Source organism: Schistocerca cancellata, chromosome 3 (genome assembly GCF_023864275.1).
Source record: "Schistocerca cancellata isolate TAMUIC-IGC-003103 chromosome 3, iqSchCanc2.1, whole genome shotgun sequence".
NCBI classification, from domain to species: Eukaryota; Metazoa; Arthropoda; class Insecta; order Orthoptera; family Acrididae; genus Schistocerca; species Schistocerca cancellata.
The window spans coordinates 41,906,014-41,924,086 of NC_064628.1; the positions used below are offsets into that span (position 1 = coordinate 41,906,014).

Genomic DNA, 18,073 nt, shown 5'->3' on the forward strand with positions numbered 1-18,073 from the left:
ACCAGATAAGTCAATTTTCATGAAACTTGAGTAAAAGCAATTTTAGTGTTTGAACTGTGATTACATTGATATATAACATACAATATTTTTTATTTTGTAAATTAAGCATTTTGGGTGCATTGAATGTGGAACTAGCATTAATGGCATCCAGAGTGTTCCCAGAATGCAGTAATTTCCCAAACTACAGTCAAATGTCAGTCTGGAAGGGGAAGAAATAGGTAACTCAAGCAAAAAAGACGCAATAATTTCACAATAATCATGACTGAACGAATTACTGATTGTGATAACACAGTGATAGTACACATATATATATTTAGCTGTAGGGCAGCTGACTAAAGAATTTCCCAGCACGAAGATAGAAAAACTTAATTAGGCTTTGCAAATCTTTATATTTTAGTCTGGATACCGGGAGGAGATCTAGGATACAGAATGGTATTGTTTGAGCTAGAGTACAGTGAACCGAAGATACTTGCAAAGCTGCTGTGCACTACAAGGAAGGAATTCTGAAGTTAAACATACCATCATATGTGGATATGGGCAGTACAAACAGCCCATCCACTAAGTGACATTGACATGGTGTCCTCACGACACCAGTTTGCAATCCTCCACTTGTAATTCATCTGATATTTCTGCACACAGCAATGGCTACATTCAGATGATATTATCTTAACAGTCCAACTTTAGGAAAGGGCATTTTGAAGCATTATTTGAGTCCAACGTGTTTCCTATTCTTGATTAACACAGACCCCAGTGAAATGAGATGGCTTGAAACAAGATGGCTTACACTCTGGATGCTTAGATCATTTCCTTGAAACCTTCAGGTGTTTTCATCAGTACTTTTGCATTTCAGACCAACATTTTTATCACACTATGAGTACAAATGGCCATGCCCAGGAAATTTAATTTTTACCTTCTTCAGGCAACTAATTTGACTGAGAGGTACTTAATGAATGAAGGGGAAGATGGTGAAGTTTTTATTTTGACCCCCAGCAGAGTCACAAAATATACATGATGTCCCAGGAAAAATGGCCACTATTGAGGGATATGGCAGGAACCACCATTGGAAACAAAAAAATTTAGTAAACATGGGCTCTTTGCACATATCTTAAGAGCTATGAATATTTCTTCATATATGATACAGCAAAACAAACCCCTTTTACTGCAAGCTGTTTGCTTTCCACATTTTAGGAGGAAGAGTATGGACTAAAACAAGAAAAATTGTGTAGGAAATATGGGCTCTAAAGTGTATACCCTAAGAGCTATGAGCACTTGTTCCTCTTTGCTAAGTGAAACACATATCTTCTACTGAAGAGGTGTCCACAGCTCTTAAGGTATGCATTTTCTTGTTTTTGTTCATACTATTTCCTCTTAAATATGGAAAGCAAAGAGCTTGTTGTAGAAGAGATTTGTACCATACATCTTATAGAGGCCTCTTTAAGAATTGTGTGATTCTTACACTCACTTCCCAGGACATGTAAACTTTGATTCTGATAATATATATCAGTTTCAGTTGAACTGTGATCTGCACAGTCACAATACAAAATATAAATACAATTTTGTATGTAGACTTCAGCTATTTGTCTAGATTCCAGAGTGGAGTTATGCATTATGATGCAAAGGTATTCAAAAAGCTGTCATCTAACATAAAGCAAGAACATGGGAGACCCTACCAATTAAAATTAAAGCTACAAACGTCTCAATAGGCAACCTCTGTGACTCAGCTGGTAACTGAGAATTTCTATTAATGCGCCTACATGGCAAGAACCAGCTTTCATTATACAGCTGCATGACATGTAGTAATTTATTCTAAATAGGTAATTATATTCCTTGGAAAAAAAACATTGCAATGAAACAAATATTACAGTACACTACCGGCAGAATATAGACAGCAGCTACTTAATATAGCTGCTGCTGCTTTGTACAAAGCAGTGGCTTGCATTTCATTTACTAGCTTAAATGTAGCTAGTGTAAGCACAAGTAGTATTAAGCAGAACAGTGATTGGTAATGCAGTATACTGTGCAGTTCTTTTTAAGAGTTGCTTCTCTTTTGTTTGACTTGCTCCAATATCCTGAAGATTCTCCTACTTGGCTGAACACACAATGAATCTGTGTGTGTTTGTATATCTATTGAGTGCACCAAAAAAGAAAATTAAGACTGTTCATGACTCAGAATGTCCAAGTTCTTTTGCTACAACAATGCATTGCTCACAATCACTGCTTTGAAGTGAGTGATAGTATTTCCTCATTCTATTATTCTTCAAGTTTTTGGCAGATCATTTAACTAAAGCTGTCATTCATCATAGTGTTGGTTTGAAGATCACAATGCTTGACAAGGCATTATGGTGACCTACATTTATCTTTATCCATTGCCAGGCTTGAGAATGGACTTATACAGCCGGTTTCTGAGGGGAAAAGGCAGGATTACATATTGAATCCAAACCATGGTGAATTGTGGTGAAAGTGGAACTGAGTGTTGATAAAAGTTCTAGGGCTGATTGTTGATAATCAAATGCTGAGATTGTTGATATATATTCAGGAACACACCCAAGATGCCATTTAGCTATTACATGTGTCTAACAATAGGGAATTTTGCATTTTATGTTTCCTCCCGCATAACAAGAGCTTGTTCGCTTAAAACAGAGTACATAAACAGTCTGTCAGTTTTAATTTACATACAGTAGATAATGATTTTTTCAGCAAAAATTAAATGAGTAACTTGCTCTCCATTTTTGCTACTTTTCTGTTTCATAACAATGAATACCAAAGGATACAAACTGAAACTATATACTTAATTCCTGTAATATATGAATCCATTATTTATCTGCTGCTAATTAACATGTAATTTGGCCTGAGACAATAGAAAACATTTGTGACAATAATGGAAACGCCTGGATGGGCAATATGTAAAATGAGGGAAGGCAGCCACTTTCCTGTAGTGGATTGATACTTGAAGCATAGAAACAAGTAACAGAAAATAGGATTCACATTAACTTTCAAGCACTAGCACTTAAGTCTTGCTGTGACCATGGGAGTGTGTATGTGGGTGCCTGTGTGGTTGTGTGACTGTGCATGTTTTTGCTATAAAAAGAGCTTGCACTTGAAAGCTAGTGAGAATGCTGTTTTCTATTACAGGGTTTCACACTCTGCACGTAGAACCACTATAGGTGATTTGTTGTCTTTCCCGTATTTTGTGTACTGAACACGAAAAGAGCCTGTGTATGATGTGTAAATTCTATACCATTAATACATTGTTACAGAGGTTTCTATCACTAAGATAGTTAACTTATGTTATCATAAAAATTTATCAATAAATATGTGTTATTATTACCATATTTCTTAAACCACGTTTCACTGACTGTACTGCCATTGCTGACTATGGTAACACTGGGTAGAGAGAGCTCCACCTTACAGTAGCGCACAAGTTCACCAAGAAAATGACCTCTGTCAGGTAGAAATGGCTCTCCTCCGGAAAAATTAATTTTCTGCATACCTAAAAAGAGAGATCTTTCGATATAACTCATTTACATTTAATAACAGTGATCATATGAAATATTCCTGTGTATCTTTTCTTTCCAAAACCTAAAGATAACTGTAACAAAGCATCTTAGACTGTATTATATATAATAAACAAGGAAAAATGTCTATGATTGTTCCTCTGAGAAACATTTTAGCTAGAAATACAGAAACAGTGGAATGTTTTCTGCAAATGATAATACATAGGTTACATGAAATATTAATCCTGCTTTTCAGGTTGGTCAGCATATACAAAAATAACCAAGAAATGTGATTAGACATTTGTAAGTAAAGTGTTCAGTGCCAATATAAACAAAAAACTAACTACAAACATTCCTGTGCAACTTATATATTTGAGAAACTACAAAGCTTGAAAATATCATTAATTACCAGCATCTAGATCTCTACTCAATAAGATACTTGCAGTGTGTGGCAGAAGGTACTCTGTGTACCACAGTCTCTCCCCCCCCCCCCTTTTTTTTTCCTGTTGGTGAGCTCCGTGTGAGCTCTTATATCTCTAAATTTCATGTTCATGGTATTTTCTCAAGATATACTTACGAAGAAGCAATATACTGGCTGACTCTTTGAGGAACATACACTCTTGGAATTTTAACAGTAAATCACACTGTAATGCAGAATGTCTCTCTTGTAGCATGTGTCACTGGAGTTCATTGAGTATCTCCATTTGTTTACTTAGTGTTGTTGTTTGCACTGAGAATTTCACCCCATTCATCAAGATAATTATATCATCACCAAACATTCTGCCTTGTTATTTACCAGTGCTACTAATGTCATTAACATACACGAAGAAGATTAGTGGTCTGCAGATCGAGCCCTTGCAATCACCGTTACCCACTCTCATTATCTTGTTTCACCTGCATCTGTTAAGGCAACTCTTTCTCTCATTTTCCTGAAAGTAAGATTCTAGACAAGCTCAATGGTATGTTTTTGACATGATAAGGTATGGGCGTTTTTGTACTACGATAATATGTTACGTTTTACATAATCAAAAGAATTGGCAAGGTCTCAGAAAATCCTCACAGAATAGCTTTTACAATTCAGTTCAAGCAGAATTTCTTTTTTGAGAATGGACATTGCTTTCTCTGGGGAGAGTCCTTTATAAAAGTCAAAGTTCGAGAGTGTCAGTGAGCCACTTTGTGTAAGGTGTCAATATAATCTGTTGTGCACCACCCTCTCAAATATTTTTGAAAGAACTGGCAGCAAAGAGATACAATAGGCCAAAAGTTAGTTATTACATGTCTGCCACCACCTTTGTTTACGGAAGCATGTTGTAATCTATAAGAATACAGCCCGGTCTATAAGAATACAGCCCGGTTTTCATGAACTGGTGTATTTTAGGAATCTAATTATTTTTATAACTTTGTTGAGTGTGGTGGATTTGAAGTGCAGTGTCATTGTTGGTGTTATATTGAGTAAGACTAATCAGTTTTATGGCTTCTGAAGACGGTTGAGTGTTTTGTGTTCCAATGTTTTCAGCTACGGAGAGGATAAAAAAATACTGAATCCTGAGGTTACATTTCTCAGATTATTCAGATCTGCCCCATTTTCCATGAACTGGGCAACCCCCAATTGTTCTAATTTTTTTGTACATATTTGTTTCAGATTTTATAATATTCCATGTTGTTTTTGTTTTATTGGTTTGATCTGTTAACTTACGTGTTTCTAGTCTTCCTGATAACACAGTTTAAGATTTTGCAACATCTCCTACAGTGTCTTTTCACTGTTTGTTTGTACCACTCTTCTGTTCTAGGCAAAGTATTATTCATTATGTATATACTGTACAAGTTATATGTATTTACTGTGTTTTCCAGATTGTAAGCATAATGTCATGTCTTATGTTACAAGTACATAGCTGTACAAAAGGTAATTTACAGGAACAATAAAAATCATAATCACTTTTTCTGGCACATGATATTCTAATATCAGCTGATATCTAGTCTTTCCATCTACTTACATCTGATTTGTTTTTGATTTGTCTTTGGGTGGAAGCTCACTTCAAAGTGATTGAGAACCAGATTTAAAATGAATTAAATTTCTTAGTCACAGTGCATAATTACTAATTATAGTAATTCCAAGAAAAAATTAGGGTAGTTGGTCTTTCACCTACAGATGTTAGTGCTGACTAATTAATTATCTATGGTGAGTCAGTTTTGGTTGTAAGTACTGTAATTGATATTTAAATAGACAGCTTGGGAGTCTTTCATTTTCAGAACAGATTTTTATCTTCAGACATTACTAGATCACAGTGGGACCATATTTTGGGAAATGACAAAGCTCCAAGCAACTGAAATAAAGGTATGGGAACATATTTTCAAACACGAATTTTGGCAGCAAATTTGGTGGAAATTTGTAGTAGGCCATTCCTATTCAGGAGAATGTATGACAGTGTTGTGGGTTAATTTAAAACTTCTCCTACAGTGATGGCATTATCACTTGATGGGAAATCTAAAATGAAGTCAACACACACAAAATTAATTCATAAGCTCAGTCCAGTAAGTTTTGCACTTTAAAATATCTCTTATTGTGTTGGCTTGCGCATCAGGATATTGGCTTATTTTGTATATTTCCTGCCTGTTGGCTTATGGGATAATATTCTTGGACTCTGGCAAATAAAATGTTTGTACAGAAAGTTAAAAAAAAGTAGGAAACAGTACAACAGAAATTGGATTTGAATTCCTACCCTTACTTTCTTTGTTATCCAATCAATGCAGTTTTGAGGTGAATGTGCGCCCTTTATAACATATCATTATGTTTCTTTCTTTGTTGTTTTAATTAAATATGTTCTAGTTGCAGTGATCCACGTAGCAAATGAATGGCCAGCATAAGGAAAAAATGAAAAAGCGGAATGAGCAAATGAACCTACAATAGAATTCTTAGGGTTGCACATTGACACCCAGATGATGTGGAATGAACATGCTACTATGAAACTCTCGAAAAAAGATGTCCACAACATGTTATGCACTTAAGGGCCCTTGCATCCACATGCAGTGATGAATGTCTGAGAACTGTATACTTCAATTATGTTCTTCAGTATATCAGTTATGGTTAATTTTCTGTGGAAGCAGTGCTCAGCATTTACAAGCAGTATTTAAGATGCAAAATAGGGCAGTAAGAATTATAGTGAAAAGTAGTAAGTGGGCCCACTGCAGAGAACTTTAGAAACTGTTAGAAATTCTAACTGTTCCTTGGGAATTTATATTCCGAACCATAGTGTATCAAAGGGAAAAATATGGAAAATTATAGTACAAATAGCAGTTCTCATAACTATAGTACAAGAACAAGTCACAGACTTCATCTAGGCAGGAAAAATAAACATTAAGACTCAAAATAGTTCCTTGTATGATGATGTAAAATTGTATAATAAACTGCTGCAAAAAATAAAAGAAACAGATAACATGTACTGCTTTAGGATAAATATTAAATTATATTTGCAGGAACTTTTTTTACGCTATACGTGAATTCCTTAATAAAAACGAAAGACTCAAAATAGTTTCTTGTATGATGATGTAAAATTGTATAATAAACTGCTGCAAAAAATACAAGAAACAGATAACATGTACTGCTTTAGGATAAATATTAAATTATATTTGCAGGCACTTTTTTTACACTATACATGAATTGCTTAGTAAAAACGATTGTAACTTTTGTCTCATACTGTTAAACTGTATGTAATCTTTTGATAAGGAGCAAAAATGATCGTAAATAACTTATATCTCACAATGTTTAATTACATGTAACGAAAAACTGCATAAATATGTGAATATAACTGACAACATCCATACATTTTAAAATGTCCACGGATGGCTAAATAAATAAAATGAACCTATTTCACAAGAAAGTAACATTGTGAATCGAGTTTACCCATTTTTTTCTATATTTTTTGAACATCACTGTTGTATATTAAATCAATTATATCTGCAAACGCCTTCAGGCGATCCCTTAATGACATACAAAATTATTTTCAAAAACATCTATGACATATATTAATTTATAAAATTCCGTGTCCACCTAATGCCACAAATGAGCATATCTTCTGTGTAAGTCCTTTAATTTCGGGAGGGCATTCATGGCCTCTTCGGGAGGAGTTTAGTTTAGTTTTTTAGTTAACTAGACTTCGATCATCTTTGGAATATAGCACACTTATTGTTGAGCGAACGTCGAGAAATGAGTGCTGGTATGAATACATTGTGAGTCGAGTTAAGTAACGTGCTCAGAACATCTGATGATAAGTTAGTAATAGGTCGAAACCGGTTATGATGCCATTTGTGTGTTCCGAGGCTCAAAAGGGAAATGTGCTACGACAACCGATCGGCAAATAGAAAGCCGGCAATAGGTGCGCGAATACTCGTTAGCGTTCTACTCCGATGTATTACTTCAAATCTACGTCAGACTGGGGCATCTGGCTGGGAAATAAAAGATCGAATCCCTGCAGTCAACTTGACAAGAACGGGTGCTCTGTATATAAAGATATAAATGCAAAACAACTGATAATGACACACGCGATGCGACGCTTAAAAACAACCGGACTCTCCTATTGAAAAACAAAAACCTTCGTTTCGGCTATTGGTCAACAGACGTACAAACTGTTTCAAAAGCGTCGTGTACTTACGAATTCGCCTGCGGACGACGCACTTCGCTTTCCACAGTGCTGAATTGAACCTTATTGTCGTGCACATTTGGAAACTAAGCGTACATCTTTGCTATATACTGCTAAATTTCTTGTAGATATCTTTAATCACTATGAAATACTATGGTTCCTTTAGTATTAACATTTTGACGAACATACCGTTATTCACAACTGATCTGCAAGTGAGCTTTTCATGACTCTTGAGTACACTTACCTTCCTTTTTAAGCATCTGAAGACCTTTCCTCGCTTCTTCCAGGGGTAACACAAAAGAAGTTTTCGCTGTGTGAAAGCAAAAACCGCATTTGTAGTTGCACTGTCGTGTTAAATGATAATTAACACTTATCGGAACTATATTGATCGAGTAGTGTTCTTTAGATTCGTGGCGTGTATGTTGCTGTATAATATGCCTCAATTTAGGAATAAATAATTGTAGTATTACGACTACAATAAGCACAAATCTCTCCCACGCCTCGCCCAAAACCTCCATTGCACAACTCATGGCTCCGCGCTGTCGCAACAATAACACTTGGCACTGTGGGAGGCATATTTATACGCGTATGACTGTGTTTAGGGAATCCCCCAGAATCAGGTTCGCCAACACTGAAACGCAAAAATAAGGCCCGTGAATTTTCCAGGCATTGCGAAATGCCGCGTTCAGTGAGAATTTGGTGAAAGCCCGCGTTCCGAACAGAAGCCAGAGAACTCCGCCTTATCTCCCGTACGTTCTCTGCGAGTTCGTACAACGTCGAGCGTCGACCTGGCCGACTTTGCGCGAAGGGCTCAGTTAACATCACTGTAACCCACATTTTCACTTTACAAGGAGACTTCTTGGTCTGATCTTGAAAACAGAAAGGTTTTAATTACCTCTGTGGATATGACTAACATGCTGGAGAGCTACTGTAAGTATCTAAAACTTTACGGAGAAACTTTACGAATAGGTTTGCAAAACACATTGACACTTCATCAAAATTACAATTGCTGCACTGTGCCTTAGCGTCACAGTGTTCAGCTCCAAGCTACTGACTAAAAGAGCGGAAGTTCGATATCTGGCCAGTTTTTAGGATTTGTATGTCACTTGTCACTTCTTTTACCTCTGCAATGTTTGTCAATGTGAAAATAGCGAGTTTCACAATGCTTCAGAGTCGATGTTGAGTACTTAACCGGTTAAGTTAGTTCAAAGGTCGGAAGAAGGCAAGCGCATACCACCTCAAGAGGACCACTTCTATAGTAAAGCACTGTGACTTCGAAACTTATCTTTGGGTTGATGACGGCTTTGCCCAACAATAATAATATATTTTGCTTATTTTCTCTTGTGAAGTTGGACTGGCAATGACAGCGCTATTTAACTATTTTAGTAGACAGCTGCAACTTAAAAGTTGACAAAATCTCTCAACAACAGAGAATATCCTGGGGTTGTTGCCGGCTTTCAACCGTGAAGCATGATAGACTGCCGCAAGACTGACTGAACGTCGTAGCTGCCTAAGCTGCGTTGCCGTAGAGACTTGAACAAAACAGACAAGCGAAGCAGCCGCGCCATGCTTGTTTTAAGTTTCAGGGATCAATCCACCGGCCGTACCACCACTTCCTTATGGCTGGAACGCAGTACTTGCATCATCCATTCATTACGTGGTCGGCCCTACACAACAGAGTTGCACAGTTGTGCTTTATGAGTAACTAGTTTGTTGTTAGTGAAATTTATGAGCAAATGTTTTTTTGCGCCAAGAAAAGAAGAACGTAAATTTCCTAAGCTTCCGTGTTCGTTCTCTCATGTTATGTTACGTTCGCTCCAGTCAAAATCAATGTTGAATATATTCGAGCGATCACAAATCTATTGTATACGTGCAAGAGAGTCAATTGTCAGTGGTAGTGAACAATAGCGAATCGTTCACTAATGTTCGTTCATTTGTATTCACTTTCGTTCGCTCATCCTCTCTTTACACTGGAACGACAGGAAGAAAATGAGAAGTCACACAGAACGGCTGTGTTCACCACATTTCGCTTGTATATATGATAGAGCGCACACACAGGAAAGAACGGAGAACTCAGCGTCATTGGCCCTATTAATGGGAACACTGGTTTCTTTCGATACAATACTACTATCATCACGATGCAAAACTGTAGTATTTTTCACGAAGCAAGCAAAATGACACAAAAAATAAAAACGTAGGTGCCTGAATTTTCAGCAAAGCGTGAATCGCGTCGAGATCGTGCATTATAGCAATTATAGCAGCTCCGGGAAACGTAACAAATACCACTATCGGGTTGCCTATCTCACAGCTTCCAGGGGCAAAAAAAATCAGACAAGTATTACAGTTAAAAACTCTGTTCGTCTTAAGGCAGCATAGCTGATTACCTGTAATTACCCAGACTTCATTCGTCCAGTATTTGAGAATAAGATCACTTAGCAACTTCCAACGAAGTTCACACATAATGTCAAACTTCACGAATGTTTTCTCGCTGACACCCACTACAAAATGATGAAAGGAAAATAGTTTAACGCTTACTACATTTGTGTTTTTCGTACAGTAAAACTTCGGCGTCAGACAAGACGTTTTAATTTATTACTTCTTTACTATTAACTCTGTTCGCAGCAGTTTGCAGACAATATCCACACATGCAACTAAATGTACTTGCAAAATTGTATCATAGTACAACATATAGTTCATGAAATATGACGCCATAAATATTGATTGCGTGAAAGACTTGCTTTTCCTTAAAATGGAATTCAGATCACTCAGACTACATTCATCCAGTGTTTTATAACTGAGACTTTCAACGAACTTTAAAAATTGTTTCAAACCTTATCTAAACTTTTCCTCGCTTATATGCTTAACGTCAAATATTTAACACATAAACTCATTTATAGCGTAACATCTACATCTACATGGATACTCTGCAAATCACATTTAAGTGCCTGGCAGAGGGTTCATCGAACCATCTTTACAATTCCCTATTATTCCAATCTCTTACAGCGCGCGGAAAGAGCGAACGCCTATATCTTTCCGTGCGAGTTCCTTATTTTATCGAGGTGATCGTTTCTCCTCATGTAGGTCGGTGTCAACAAAATATTTTCGCATTCGGTGGAGAAAGTTGGTGATTGGAATTTCGTGCGAAGATTCCGTCGCAACGAAAAACGCCTTTCTTTTAATGAAGTCCACCCCCAATCCTGTATCATTTCTGTGACACTCTCTCCCATATTTCGCGATAATACAAAACGTGCTGCCCTTCTTTGAACTTTTTCGATGTACTCCGTCAGTCCTATCTGGTAAGGATCCCACACCGCGCAGCACTATTCTAAAAGAGGCCGGTCAAGCGTAGTGTTGGCAGTCTCCTTAGTACGAGTACATCTGTTAACATTTTCTAAGTGTCCTGTCAATAAAACGCAGTCTTTGCTTAGCCTTCCTTACAACATTTTCTGTGTGTTCCTTCCAATTTAAGTTCAAAAATCCTGCTGCATATCGACGTTAACGATATGGGCCTATAATTTAGTGGATTACTCCTACTATCTTTCTTGAATATTGGTGTCACCTACGGATCTTTCGTCGAGAGAACGTCTGTATATGATTGGTAAGAATAGAGCTAATGCACCAGCATACTCCGAAAGTAACCTAACTGGTATACAGTCTGGACCAGAAGACTTGCTTTTATTAAACTTTATTAAACCAGAAACTTGAAACTATTCTTTGTACTAAAATTTGATTCTTTACAGAATCGAGTGTTTACTGGTTATTCTTAAACGTTGCACTTACGTCGGTTGACATTTTCCGTTGACTTCGATTGGGACTGAGGGAGAAATTTAAAACCAGGGCTCTAATTACCGATCAGCAACATAACCTGAATAAAGATTAGCATTTACACTGTGGGTCTTAGAAATTGCAGGTAGCTACGTTAGTAATTGTTAGCACTTCAATAGCTGTTATATTTCAGATAGTTTCTGATGTCTGTAGTTACATGCGAAGTATTCAGGCATTTTCTTTAAAGTACGTATAAGGAAGGTAATCTCTATAAAATGCCATTACTGTGATGTAAAATAGACATACGACCTGTCAACCAGGCCACTTGAAAAATTCTGCTAATGTAGTTTTTGGGAGGGCAGATAGAGTATTCGTGGGAAAAACTCGATTTTAACTTATTCCGTTATCAAAGCAAAACTCCTAAAAAATAAGTGATACTTCATTCACTTAAGTCCAGCTATCCAGAACACAATCTATGGCAATGATCAGGTCTTTCATATACTTGTAATTTTTCATTAATCAGCGTAGTAGATACACATTCGTATTTGTTTGATTTCAACGAATTTCATTGTACTGTTTCTTTTAGTACAAAGAAATACAAACGCTTGTGTCTTTTCACTTCATTCCCGCCTGACAGAAGCAACTAATGAATTTGTCGTCCCGTTTGGCCTCCGAGCGCTGCGGTAATTTTTTTCCAAGCATGCTTGATTTTGTTCAGCATGTTGTTCTTATGGAATCCTTCAGCTCACGTCAAGCAGAAACGTAGTTCGTGCATAAAACAGCAGACGAATGATCTCTGTGCTGCAAGCGCCGAAGAGGAAAACACGCAATTCTATGAAAGTTCGACAATCAGCGGAACAACAGCGAACAGCTGCGAAGATGAATCGAGCAACCACCTCGAACACGACCGAATGCTCTTTGGCCGCGCTCACCTGCAGTTTACACGAGAGAATCCTCTTTCGCTAATGCTGGTCGCTTGCATTCACTCCGGTGTAAACCAGGCTTAGCGCCCTATAGAACAGTAGTTCCCAAACTTTTCATGTGACGAAACACTTTTAGAATGTTGGTGTTTTGATGAAACACCTTGTATATTTTGAAAGTCGGAAAAGTTTAAAAAAACAATAGAAAAACATGTTTTATTTAGTGATGACTTCAGCTTCAAGTCACAGCAAATAATACAGAAATCATAATAAAAATTAAAAAAGTAATTAGTATAGTCAAAATGTTGGGAAAAACGCAATGTTATTAATAGTTTTCGCGGAGTACTTATTCACTTCCCGCGAAACGCCTGTGGGAAGACAGTTTTGAAAACCTTGCTCCAGATGCTCAAAAATATTACAATATTGTGCAATATTATTGAATTTCTTCCTAGTCTGCTAAGTAATATTGTCAATAATATTGTATAACAATACTGGGGTTCGGAATGTTGACGACAAAGACGCAATGCTGTGACAATTGTTCTACTTTGAAAAAATAGGTGGATGAAAAATTGATTGAAGGAGAATCATACATTACTCCCGAAAACTTGCTGAGAGACTTGAGATCCAATGACAAAAAAGGTTATGATAACTTTTTATGTGTTGATGCTCCCACGTTTGATACATTTCGGCCCTCCCTCGCCCCTTTGGAGTCTAAAGCACTGATTTTTATTACTTAAAAATTTTTTCATACACTTCTAGAAGTAATTTTCATGATTCAGCCAAATTCCATGTTTAGTCAAATGTAGCACTACGCTGCTGATCGCAATGAGACAATAATTCGGGTTTAGCGATTGCTACGTAATTGCTTATAGATGTGGCACGGCTAAACAACGGGTCAAGCGCCAAAAAAGGAACATTTGAATTATTGGCGAAATTACGCTGTAAATGCCAAGGCCGATAACATATACTCTGACACAAGCGCCAGAACAGCGGGAAACGCGTTTACAGCTAAAGATTGCGCTCGTGTCTAGGGCCAACGTCGACGTTCAAATAATGAATCATGTGATGATGATGATGATGTTTGGTTTGTGGGGCGCTCAACTGCGTGGTTATCAGCGCCCATACAATTACCCAATCTTTCGCTCAGTCCAATTTCGCCACTTTCCTGGATGATGATGAAATGATGAGGACAACACAAACACCCAGTCATCTCGAGGCAGGTGAAAATCCCTGACCCCGCCGGGAATCGAACCCGGGACCCCGTGCTCGGGAAGCGAGAACGCTACCGCGAGACCACGAGCGGCGGACTAATGAATCATGTGCCAACTCCAGCGTGCACTTGTGTGAATTGCTGACAGTTCAGTTAGCTTTGGTTTGTTTGCAACAATAGGGCATTGCTGAAATCATTATTACATGTAAACAAAACTCAATATTTCAAAACGGAAAAGAAAACTGCAACAAAATGGAGGAAGAGAGGCGAAGGTTGTGCTGAAAGTGAAAGGAAGAAACTAGGCACCAAAGGAAAGGAATGCACAAGAAAAGACTAAAGACGCTTCCCAAGCACAAGGTAGACCTTCACTGTCATTTATTACAAGGCTTAGAATCAACGTAAGTAATATTAAAGTATTTAATGCGTTTAATTTATTATTGAAACGAATTACGTATCGACAAAAAGCATCGTTCTGATTATGAGGCTATAGTTAACTACTTGCACGGAATCATTTACTTACCTGACAGAAAAGAGTTGCTTTACGGAAATCGAACACAAGTTTTTGGTCAAAGGACACTCTTCTATGTCTCGCGAACGTGATTTTGATCACACTGAGAAACGGAAGAGGATAACTATGTATGAAGTCCGAAAGATTTAGTTAGCCTCTGCAATAAATCTATGCGCACAACACCATTCACAGGAACGGTTACGCAAGAAATGAGATTTGAATGACTGCTTAAAAAGTATGAACTTCACCAATGTGCGTATTTCAAAAGCACGGTGGGTCAGGTCTGTGCTGAACGGCTAGGGTACTGCAAGTTCGGTCAATTCTCAATGCGACTGAAGAGGACAAGGAACATTATATCTTGAAGAGGAATGTGAAAGCTTCTGATGTTCAACATGTGCAGCCGGAAACACTACGCTGTGAACCTAGGTTGCCTGAAGAAAAGAGAATTGATTTAGCTAAAATGATTCCATTGTAAAATAGAACCTCGTGAAACGAATGAAAATGGGTACGCTGGCACTTGTATCGTTATTTATGTCAAAGCCATTGCACACAGAACGTTTCATTTTCCTCAAATTTTATATGATTTTGTTCTTGAACATATAGACGTAGAATAAAAACACATGAAACCTATATGGTTTTGTGTTTGTGTCGCGATCCCCATCTTTTATACTGCTGTTGTGAAACTGCTATACACATTTTACTGATTATATCTAAATCAGATTTTTGGGGCTTGACCCTGTATTTACTTACACATCACAACTGGTTTTAAGTGCCAAAGTAATGTACCTACAACAAATATTGGGTGGATAACCATCAGTTCCCTCGGTTGTAACAAGTTATTTGTATCAGGTATAAAATTTAGTCCTTGTTGCATGACAAGTCTTGTTCCCTCCCCCTCCCCCTCCCCCCCCTCCCGGCGTGCAAATCCCTATGATAAAACGAATGATACAATGAGAGGCACAATTCCATTAATCAGCGCTTATCTATTACACCATGGTACCTTGCCACTGACAATGCTTCGAAGATTTGAAATCTTCAAGTGCAGTTTTACCTGAAAAAAAAAATGAAAAGATCGTATGGCAATATTGGCCGGGACGCCCCATTCGAGATCGGCCGCCAAGTGCAAGTCGTTTTTCCGTCGAGGCCACACTGGGCGACTTGCGTGCCGAAAATGAAATGATGATGACGACGACACAACATCCAGCCCACGAGCGGAGAAAATTTCCAACCCAGCTGGGAATCGAGCCCGGGCCCGCTGCATGGGAGGCAAGCACGTTACCACTCAGCTAAGCAGGCGGACAGTTTCACCGTCAAGTATTTGAGACATATCTATGGAAATGTGTCGTGCATTAATATCTGCACTAGAGGTTTATACGCGTGGAAGAATGTATACACTCACACAAAAAAAATAATGTTGTTCGCAGATGACACTAGCATAATTATAAGTGATGATAAAAAATCATTAACCACCACAACTGATATGGTCCTGAAATACACTCCTGGAAATTGAAATAAGAACACCGTGAATTCATTGTCCCAGGAAGGGGAAACTTTATTGACACATTCCTGGGGTCAGATACATCACATGATTACACTGACAGAACCACAGGCACATAGACACAGGCAACAGAGCATGCACAATGTCGGCACTAGTACAGTGTATATCCACCTTTCGCAGCAATGCAGGCTGCTATTCTCCCATGGAGACGATCGTAGAGATGCTGGATGTAGTCCTGTGGAACGGCTTGCCATGCCATTTCCACCTGGCGCCTCAGTTGGACCAGCGTTCGTGCTGGACGTGCAGACCGCGTGAGACGACGCTTCATCCAGTCCCAAACATGCTCAATGGGGGACAGATCCGGAGATCTTGCTGGCCAGGGTAGTTGACTTACACCTTCTAGAGCACGTTGGGTGGCACGGGATACATGCGGACGTGCATTGTCCTGTTGGAACAGCAAGTTCCCTTGCCGGTCTAGGAATGGTAGAACCATGGGTTCGATGACGGTTTGGATGTACCGTGCACTATTCAGTGTCCCCTCGACGATCACCAGTGGTGTACGGCCAGTGTAGGAGATCGCTCCCCACACCATGATGCCGGGTGTTGGCCCTGTGTGCCTCGGTCGTATGCAGTCCTGATTGTGGCGCTCACCTGCACGGCGCCAAACACGCATACGACCATCATTGGCACCAAGGCAGAAGCGACTCTCATCGCTGAAGACGACACGTCTCCATTCGTCCCTCCATTCACGCCTGTCGCGACACCACTGGAGGCGGGCTGCACGATGTTGGGGCGTGAGCGGAAGACGGCCTAACGGTGTGCGGGACCGTAGCCCAGCTTCATGGAGACGGTTGCGAATGGTCCTCGCCGATACCCCAGGAGCAACAGTGTCCCTAATTTGCTGGGAAGTGGCGGTGCGGTCCCCTACGGCACTGCGTAGGATCCTACGGTCTTGGCGTGCATCCGTGCTTCGCTGCGGTCCGGTCCCAGGTCGACGGGCACGTGCACCTTCCGCCGACCACTGGCGACAACATCGATGTACTGTGGAGACCTCACGCCCCACGTGTTGAGCAATTCGGCGGTACGTCCACCCGGCCTCCCGCATGCCCACTATACGCCCTCGCTCAAAGTCCGTCAACTGCACATACGGTTCACGTCCACGCTGTCGCGGCATGCTACCAGTGTTAAAGACTGCGATGGAGCTCCGTATGCCACGGCAAACTGGCTGACACTGACGGCGGCGGTGCACAAATGCTGCGCAGCTAGCGCCATTCGACGGCCAACACCGCGGTTCCTGGTGTGTCCGCTGTGCCGTGCGTGTGATCATTGCTTGTACAGCCCTCTCGCAGTGTCTGGAGCAAGTATGGTGGGTCTGACACACCGGTGTCAATGTGTTCTTTTTTCCATTTCCAGGAGTGTATATTCAACATTGGTTTAATGCTAATGAGTTACCACTTAATCTAAGTAAAACTAATTATATACAGTATGGCAAAGCAACTCAAGATATGGACCTCCAGTTAAAACTAATGGATAAGAAGATAGAGAGTGTACAATCCATAAAGTTTTTGGGCATGCACATTGATCAAAACTTAAGCTGGAAAGACAATCTCAAGTACTTATCCCACAGGCTCAATTCGGCATGTTTTGCATTGAGGATATTATCTAGAGTATGCAGCACAGACTGTACTAGACTAGTGTATTTGGCTTACTTTCAGTCCATCGTGTGTTACGGCATAGTGTTCTGGGGTAAAACTAAATCAAGCTTAACAGATATCTTCAAATTTCAGAAAAGAGCTATACGAATCATAACACATAGCTCTCAAAGAACTCATTGTAGGCCCCTTTCCAAAGAACTGCAAATACTCACAATACCATCACTGTATATTTTTAAAAGCATTCTGTGTACAAGAGCACATATGAAAAATCTATGTACAAATGAGGACTGCCATAATTATAATACTAGAACTCGTAAGAATTTGTATGTAGAAAGCATAAGTACAACACAAACCCAAAAGCATGTAAGTTATTTTGGAATAAAACT

At 39.1% G+C, this 18,073-nt stretch overlaps 1 protein-coding gene across 3 annotated transcripts in view; it reads right to left on the bottom strand.

Moving 5' to 3' along the window:
• The window catches only part of LOC126176878 (radical S-adenosyl methionine domain-containing protein 2-like), a 95,477-nt gene that overhangs the window by 44,858 nt on the left and 32,546 nt on the right, over positions 1 to 18,073 (bottom strand). The window contains exons 1-2 of one of the 3 annotated variants that reach the window (XM_049924077.1): positions 7,543 to 7,726; positions 3,329 to 3,490 (exon numbers count right to left, since the gene is read on the bottom strand). In XM_049924077.1, the coding sequence (XP_049780034.1) occupies positions 3,329 to 3,488 (160 nt within the window). In that variant the 5' untranslated portion in view covers positions 3,489 to 3,490; positions 7,543 to 7,726. Of the gene's footprint in view, positions 1 to 3,328; positions 3,491 to 7,542; positions 7,727 to 8,375; positions 8,693 to 18,073 lie in introns of those variants that run through there. The other 2 variants (XM_049924075.1, XM_049924078.1) reach the window with 2 other exon arrangements.